This window comes from Excalfactoria chinensis, chromosome 13 (assembly GCF_039878825.1).
Source record: "Excalfactoria chinensis isolate bCotChi1 chromosome 13, bCotChi1.hap2, whole genome shotgun sequence".
Lineage (NCBI taxonomy): Eukaryota > Metazoa > Chordata > Aves > Galliformes > Phasianidae > Excalfactoria > Excalfactoria chinensis.
Window position 1 is genome coordinate 15,065,667 of NC_092837.1, and position 8,847 is coordinate 15,074,513.

General features: G+C 57.0%; 1 protein-coding gene across 1 annotated transcript; it reads left to right on the plus strand.

Annotated features, from left to right (window-relative positions):
* The first annotated feature begins 1,310 nt into the window (after positions 1–1,310).
* Positions 1,311–7,209, plus strand: LOC140258350 (START domain-containing protein 10-like). The gene is made up of 6 exons (XM_072348553.1): positions 1,311–1,926; positions 4,222–4,369; positions 4,450–4,553; positions 4,627–4,744; positions 5,940–5,992; positions 6,111–7,209. Exons 1-6 carry the CDS (start codon positions 1,762–1,764, stop codon positions 6,321–6,323), a joined length of 801 nt encoding a protein of 266 aa, XP_072204654.1. The 5' UTR covers positions 1,311–1,761; the 3' UTR covers positions 6,324–7,209.
* The last annotated feature ends 1,638 nt before the right edge of the window (positions 7,210–8,847 follow it).

The following is an 8,847-nucleotide window of genomic DNA, read 5'->3' on the forward strand; positions in this document are numbered from 1 at the left end:
CTTGTGAAGGCGGGTGGGCACATCATTGGGAATATACCAGCTCAGCTGGTGGCTGGCAGAGGGCACACAGCCATGACCAGAGGGTTCTTGGGTGACTGCACTCCTGTCCAGATTGATGCATCCCCCATGGTAAAGAATCACAGACTCATCAACTCACAGACTCATATAGAATCACAGACTGCTTGAGTTGGAAGCGATCTCAAAGGCCATTCAGTTCCAGCCCCCTGCCACAGGCTGGATGTCCCCCACCAGCTCAGGCTGCCCAGGCCTCCATCAATGGCTTTGGGCACCTCCAGACATGGGGCACCCACAGCTTTCTGGGCAACAGTGCCAGGCCCTCACCACCCTCTCAGCAAAGACTAAGACTAAATCTCTTAGTTTAATACCATTCCCCCTTACTCTATCACTTCCATTCTCTCTGACGTCCTTCACTCCATCAGATCCTTATGTTGGGGTCTACAGAGCTGAAAGCTGTACTGGATGCTGAGGTCTTCCAAGAGGAGACAACCTCCTTCCTCACCCCCTGGTCATGTGGCTTTTGATGCAGCCCAGGTTATGATCAGCTTTCTGGGCTACACATGCACACTGCTGCCTCACATCCAGTGTTGCACCCACCAGCATCCCCAGGTCCTTCTCCACACAGTTGCCAATCCTCCAGTCTGTATTCATGTTTGGGATTCTCTGACCCAGGTACAGGACCTTGAACTTGGCCTTGCTGTAGTGGATAAGGCACACAGGGACCCACTTCTCCTCCCTCCAGCATGTCAGCTTAACTTGGTGTCATTCTGCCAAGGAAAATGGGCTCACAGTGCTAAAAGGAAGGGGCTGAGCTGGAGCATCCTCAGTGAAGGGGTCTTGGGATAGCACCCAAGAGTGCACTGACCTCATCCTGGTTGGGGCTCCCCAATCTGGGGGGCAGTCTTGGTGACTGCACAGAGGTTTGTTCACCCAAGCAACTGGGGAACCTGTGGGTTGGACTGGGTTCCTTCTGTGGGGTTTTGCCCATATGATGGTGATCAGTGCCTTGATGTTCAGTTGGGCTCAGGCTGGGCACCCCAGGGTGAAGGCTGGGTCCATGCTCATTGTACCCATTGGTAGGGTACACTGGGTAGGGACCCACAGCACCCCTCACCATGCAGTGAGGCTGAACTGGGAGGAATGGACGTTTAGGGAAAGGCAGTGCCTGAGAAGCCCAAATCTGAGACCAATGGGGACCTCCTGGACACCACCACTGTAGGACAGCTGACCCAGGCCAGGGTGCTGAGCAGCATCTCAGCAGAAAGCATCAGGACAACGTGATGATAAATAACAGTGAGCTGTATCCTGGGCCAGCAGCGTGAAGGACAAGAGCGTCTCTCCTGCTGTGCACCAGGAAGGGGCACGGCTGGGCGCTGCATCACTCCCTGCAATCAAGCTGCTGCAGCAAAGTCAGGCACAGAGATTGCCAGGGGACAGCGGGGACGGGAACACGGGGACTCGGGCAGCCGGGGGCAGCTCTGCCCTGAAAACCGAGCCCCTAGCGAGCTGCTACCTGCTGAATAATAGAGGAGCAGCCGGGCAGCTGGAGAGAAACGTGATCCCGGCGAGCCCGGGAAGACATCCGAGCTGCCAGCAGCTGCCGTAACATCCGCAGGGAAGGAGCTTTCCTCCTCGCTGCGTTCTGCGGCCTCAGGGCCGTGAGGATGAGGACGGCCGCGTGAGCTGGGTGCGAGCTGGCTGCCGGGTGGGGAGGCAGAAGGAGCCTCCATCAGCTCAGCCCCCATGTCCAGGGGCGGGGAGATGGTTTATATCCCGGACGACTCCGATTTCAGCTCGTTCAGGGAGCAGTGCGAGAGCGCAGAGGGCTGGCACTGCCGCTACAACAAGGCTGGCGTCACCGTCTGGAGCCAGGGCCAGGAGGAGAGCTGCACCGTGCAGAAAATCAAGGTGAGCCCTCCCCTGCTCCAGCCCCAAACAGCAGGGCTCGGTGGGGTTTGGCCCCAGATGCGCTCCTGCATGCTGGTAATGTGCTTGGCAGCTTCTCTGCCTGCCCCATGTCTCAGCATTGCAAGCAGGGTGCTGCTGCAGCATGGAAACACACCCAGTGCACCTGTGTGTGCTTGCCTTGCCACTGCCTTTGCTCTGCACACAGGTGGGAATAATCTTGTGGTGATGGCCTTGCTGGGGAGCCCTGGGGCATGGGGTGGGCTGGTGCATTTCCCCCAGGCACACTGTCCTTGGGTACAATTGCCTTGCATCCCATACTGCTGAGCTTCTCTGAGGATCTCAGATGCCCCAGCTGTCATGGCAGGGGCTTTGCTGCATGCCAGGGGATGGATTTGGGATGCTGCAGAAGGATTAGTGATGTTCACCCATCCCTTGTGCCATCAAACCTCATTGCTCACCCACATGGCACCAGTGTCAGTGCTGGGTAATCTCGAGCATACCAAGAGCAGCTGCAGGGTAAGGGAGCCCCACAGACCCCACTGAAGAAGAGGTTATTCCAGCATGAGCATCATGTAGGGCAGCACTTGGCTGCGGGGCTGCTGTCATGGCTTTTGTGGCTATGGGATCCTCACCGAAGATCAGGCAGGGATGGAATCTGCCAGAGCAAGTGGGGCTGGAGCATCTGATCACAAGGCTGACTAACCCGGTAAGGAGCGCTTCCAACTGGGAGCACTGGGGGAGGGTTACTGTGGCCTGAAGAGCTGGGGAGGCACAAGGAGGTCTTGAGTAGGCCCCTGGGGTAGAGGGTACAGGGAACAGGGAAGACTTTTACACTGCTCTCTCAATCTCAGAGTGGCAGCAGCCCAGTGAGACACCAGGAGGGCAGAAGAAAGCTTCCTGGAGCTCCAGGCATTTGCTGGTTGCAGTGATGCTGGGGCTGGAGGCCCATCTAGCCAGGGAGAGGAGGAGGAGGAACATCAGCAAAGCTCTGCAGAGCTGTGACACGGATATTGAGCTGGGGCCAGCAAGCAGCCCAGCCAGCTGGGGTTAGATGTACAGACCCACAGGACCAGGTAGGATAAACCCAAGGGTGCGAAGGGGTCTGGCTGGTATCTCTGTGAGAATTCACGGTGACTGCAGGAGGTCCCCGATACCTGGGAAGAAGCAAAATTCACATCCAACATCCTGATGTGCAGGAATAAGGCTCCGGGGCACTGCAGGTGCTGAGCCACCTCTAGTTCCTTGAAGCCACGTTCAGGCACCCAAAGCGTGAAGGGCAATGGGGACAGCAGCAGGGACTGTGGCACTGTGCCCAGATCAGATTATAGGAACCTGGAGAAGTCCAGCCCTGTTCAAACAAGCTCAGCCCAGTGGGGAGGGTGCAGAATTTTCCATCGCTGCCCCTGTAGAGGAGGGGCTCCCAGAAGGCTCAGGGGATTCTGAGTGTCACACCATTGTCTAGACTGGGTCACTGCCAATATCTCCTTGCTGTGGCTTTTCCCTGCTCCATAAAGGGCCTGAGCACAGAGCTGGTCAGATCTGGTTCCCAATCAGCATTGCCCAGGGATCCTTCCCAAGAGATGCAGTGAAACCAAACCAGGCTTGGCATTACGGGGCCAGAAGAACCCTGGTTTTCTCACCAACAAAGGCACAGCTTGGAGGGTTCCTGAGCATCTGGAGCATCAGGAAACCCCCTTCAGCCCTGTTCTGGGCAGCTGACTGTCTGTTGAAGCTGTTGTGTGGCCTCCATTTGGCCACGCTTGGGTTGGAGGAGGATGAGCAGTGTGTGTTTAGGAGGGGATTCTATGGGTGCAATGGCCCCTCGGTGACAATGGGCATTTCCAGGAGGATGTGTGGACTCCTCCTGCAGCAGGACACCTGAGTGAGGAAGGGCTGGGTGCTCCCACACCTCAGGCACATCAGGTCTGCAGCCCTGCTGGGCAGACAAGCATCACCTGGGCCAGCAGGGAGAGCTCACCTGAGATTGATGGGACCTGCCACCAGCGTTCAAAGGGCCGGCTCCCATTACATGGAGCTGCCACGCACCTCATCAAAGATGCAAGGCCTCTAACGAGGAGCAGATGACATCTCTTTCCTCCCGGCATCAGGAGGAGCAGGGTTGGGGTCATCAATAATGCACGCTGGAGCGGGTGGCTCCAGTTACAGCAGGACCAGCCAAAAGAAACAAGCTAAATCCCCAATCCCTGGGGTGTGCACCACCCTGGGGATCCTAGGGGGAACCAATGGGGATCCAATGGGGACCCAGTGGGGACCCGACCTCCCGTCTCCCCTCAGACCCGCATCTCCTGCAAGGATGTCTCTGCTGAGACGCTCTACGACGTGCTGCACGACACCCACTACCGCAAGAAGTGGGACTCGCACATGATCGAGACCTACGACATCGGGCGCCTGACGGTTAACGCCGACGTGGGATACTACTCCTGTGAGCAGCCCCCAGCCCCTGCACACCCGGGGTGCCCCAGCTGCTGCCCCACATCAGGCTGTAACCAGGTGTCTCTGCAGGGAAGTGTCCCAGCCCCTTGAAGAACCGTGATTTTGTCACCTTGCGCTCCTGGCTGCCCCTGGGCAATGACTACATCATCCTCAACTACAGCGTCAAGCACCCGGTAGGTTCCCCTTGGCCTTGGGGGTGGCTGTGGGCAGAGGTTGGGGCAGGGTCTGAGCTTCTTTGTTTTGCAGAAATACCCACCCCGAAAGGATTTTGTCAGGGCTGTGTCCCTGCAGACCGGTTATCTGATCAAGGCCAACGGTACCAGCGCCTGCGTCCTCTATTATCTCACCCAGGTGGACCCCAGAGGTGAGAGCTGAAGGGCAGTGCTGCGGCGTGCTCCTGTGGGATGGGTCTTCAGAGCTTGGAATCACAGCATCATGGTATGGGTTGGGTTGGAAGGGACTTAAAGGCAACCCAGCTCTTAACCCGCTGACTCTCATCTAGACAAAGTTGTTCAAATCCCCATCCAGCTTGGCCTCGAGCACTTCCATGTATGGGGCATCCACAGCTTCTCTGGGTAGCATGTGACAGAGACTCAGCACTCTCTGAGTAAAGAATTCATTTCTATTTAATCTAAACTGTATAAATACTGTATTTCAGTTTAAAACCATTACCTCCAGTGCTGTCACTACAGACGCTCAAAAGATCTCTCTGCAAATCTTTCTGATAAGCCCCTTTAGGCACTGGAAGGCTGCTGTAACTTCTCCATGGAGCCTTCTCCAAGCTGAGCAAGCCTTTCCCTGTAGGAGAAGTGCTACAGATCTCTGAGAATCTTTATGACCTTCCTCTGGACCCACTCTAGGCTGCCCTGAGAGCTGTGGGTGCCTCAACCTTGGAGATGCTCAAGGCCAGGCTGGATGGGGCCCTGGGCAGCCTGATCTGGTGGGGAGCACTCAGCTCACAGCAGGAGCTAAAGGGCTTTGAGGTCCCCTCCAACCCAAACCATTCTAGGATTTCATGGTTTCAACAGCTCCACGTCTTATGCTGGGGATCCCAGATCTGGATGCAGTATTCCAGATGGGGCCTCACAAGGACAGTTACCTCTCTCACCCTGCTGCCAACCCTTCCTTGATGCAGCCCAGGATACAATTGGCCTTAGAATTTGCAGTTATTCACTTGCCAGTATCCTGAACTCCTCCTGAGGGCTGCTCTCAACCCATTCATCCCCCAGTTTGTATTCATGTTTGGGATTGCCCCAGCCTGACAGCGTAGGACCTTCTACTTGGCTTTGCTGAACTCCATGATGTTCAGATGGTCCCACCATGGATTCAGCTTGCCCATCTTGGTTCTCAACCATCCTGTGTCCCAAAGGGAAGGGAGGACAACTATGGGAAGAAGAGGGGACCCTCTCAGAGCATAGCACAGGGCAGTTTCCCTGATGGGGGGATCTGGGGGTCTCAGTCCAGCACTGGATGCTGAGCACTGACCAATGCACCTAGCAGGGATTTTGAGGGGTCATGGCGTCTCTTCAGCTCAGTGATGGAGCTCTGGGCTCTTGCAGGATCTCTGCCAAAGTGGGTGGTGAACCGTGTCTCCCAGTTTGTGGCACCAAAGGTAAGCAGGGTGCATGGCTGATCGTGGGGCCATGGGGAACCATGAGAGCACCTTGGAGAAGCAGAAGGTGCTGGAGTCTTGGGGGGACTGTGATGGATCACAGCTGCTCTTCCCACAGGCAATGAAGAAGATATACAAGGCAGGGTTGAAGTACCCAGAGTGGAAGCGCAGGCACGACCCCGGGTACAAGCCTTGGGTGTACCCAGAGCAGAACACACTGCCCAGCCTCAGCCTGGCCGAGCTCTCCCTGCAGCACGCTGACTCTCTGGAACACATTGATGAGACAGGGCTGTCCGAGGAGCACCTCAGCACCAGCGACCACGAGGCCTGATGCCTGCCCTGATGGGCCACCAGAGAGGGGCCACGGTGGGGATTTGGCACCCTGTGCCCTCCACGTTCTTCATCATAGACACCTTCTAGTGGGGGGACTGTCCTGTGGGAGCCCAGTGTCTGTGCACTGAGGGGGTGGTGGTCCATGGAGATGTTTCCATGCAGGTGGCAGTGTAGGCTGCAGGGTTGGGTACTCCAAGGAGAGGTGAAAGACTGGGGGGAGGAAGCCTTGTGTGACTGAATGAAGCTTTGCCACCACCAGGAGGTCCCTCTGCTGCTGTAAGACCTTCTGGGTGCGCTTCTCAAAGGTCCAGAATGGAGGGTTTACGTGAGACCAGCCCAGGTTTTGCAGCAGTACAGGACCAGAACTGTCCCTCTCTGCCGTGTGTCTCACTTTCCAGGTCCTCCCAGGCTCTGTGTGACCCCCACCTCTGGGAGCCCCCCAGGTCCTCTCCTGGGTGATGGGTTCACCTCCGCAGGCTGCCTCTAGTGTTTGCTGCTGCAGTGGTTTCTGGTATAATAAAGGGGTTGGTGTGTGCACAGCCGGGGAGCTTCAGGCTGGAGTGGGGCACTCCCAGGCTGTGCTGGGTGCTGCACACTGGGTTCAAAGACTGGGGGGGATGGGGACGTGGATGGGGATGCTGAGCTCTGCACATCTGGCAAGGGCAGTGCTGGGCTCTGCACATCTGCATGCCTGTGGGTGAGAGTGTGTGGGCACAGGTCGGCTTCCTCCGGACAGCAGGGAGTTTGTCTGGACAGACAGTGTGGAGGGAACAAGCTGACACATGCTGGATTTTCCACCCACCCATTTGCTGCTGGATTCCTGCCTCGGAATGATTCCAACCTGCTCTGTGCTGCTCAGTGCAAATGGAGACATCGTTGCTGGTGGTGCAGGGCTTTTTCCTGACTCAGCCAGATGCCCACTCTGTGCAGAGATGCCCACTGCCCTCCTTTAGCCACCCCACTGCACCACCCACATCCCCTGTGGAACAAGCATCCCTGGTGCTGCCATTCTGGGTGCTGGGGTAGGGCCCAACATGCATAGCCTCAGCCTCTCTTTGCTCCCCCTATATTTCTCTTCCATGCCCAGGCTGCGGCCAGATTTAACAAGGGGTGAGAAGCTGCTGCCTGAGCATTGTGATGCTGGCAGGGTTCTTCGGTGTCGAGGAGGACAGCACCTCACCCCACGTTCTGCCCCATGTGGCGGTGGCATTGGGTATATGGGGAGAACAACAGGGGTGGTGGGGACAGGGACCCACATCCTCCACTGCTGAGCTGTGATGAAGCCCATGGCCTCCAGCATCACCACACCTGGGGAGCCTTATGATGCTCATGGGACTAGGGGTGGGGACACCTGGTTCTCCATGGTGTGCTGGACCCCCAGCATGGTGTTTCCTATTAACGATGGCTTACCCTAGGCACAGGTAGCAAGGGACTGTATGCCAGCATCCCCTAAGGAAGAGACAGGTAGGCTGGGTGTGCGGGGGGACCAGAACCCCAAGGGTGCCCTGGGTGGGATACTGGGGGGATGGGTGGTAGGGGCCCCCCATGAGAGCACAGCTGGATGGCTCTTCCTGCCTGGCCCTGAGCAGTGCAGCCTCCCCAGAGCACAGATTGGAAAGGAAACGGGAAACCGCTGCTGGAAGAGAGATTAGCCGGAGGCGAGTGATGTCAGCCGGCCCGTGGATGAGTCTGTGAGGCCCCTGTCCCACCCACGTGAATGGCTGCAGACAGCTCCAGTGTCCCCATCAAACATCACTAGGGGAGGTTGTCTCTGTGTGCCCAGGATCTCATGCTGTGCAGGTAACGCCTCCTGAGCTCCTGTCCCTAACAGCCATAGGAAGACCAATGGGTCATGCAAGGACATCCCTTATCTGACATGCCAGAATACCTCCAGCTTCCCCATCCCCTCTGCCTCACCCTGCTAAATCCTTTGGACCCAATTGCAGACCCAACTCTGTGATATGGTGTTTCTCCATCACCACCTCACACATCCCTCAGCACCATCCTGTGTGGGCACTGCAAGGGGTGCCCATAGCTAAGTGGGGAGGGAGGGAGGGAGGGATGGATGGCTGGATGGAGGGATGGTGGGAGGGAGGAAGGAAAGATATGAGGGGGGAAGTGAAGGGAAGAATGGATGGGCAGGTAGGTAGCTAGATGCATAGACCTTAAGGGACAGTGTCATCCTGTGTGCTTCATAGGTCAGAGAAGACGACGACCAATGTTCTGGGAGGATCCAAAGCCCACTTTGATCTTTGCTTCCTCCAGCCCTTGCCAGCATCTTCACCATGCCCTGTCCCCAGCCTCAGAGCTGTTTTCTGCTCCTCCCAACTGCCTCCCCCTGGGACTAGGCGAAACCTTCCTGTTGTGATCAAAACTAGGAGGCCAGCCACTAAATATAGTCTGTATCAGCAGGTCGGCAGATGCCAAAGACAAACCTGAGCAGTGGAAGACAGACAGACAGACAGGAAGGCCTGGCTCAGTGCCTTGCCACAGGGCAGCCCATGGGCCCGTGCCCTGGGGTA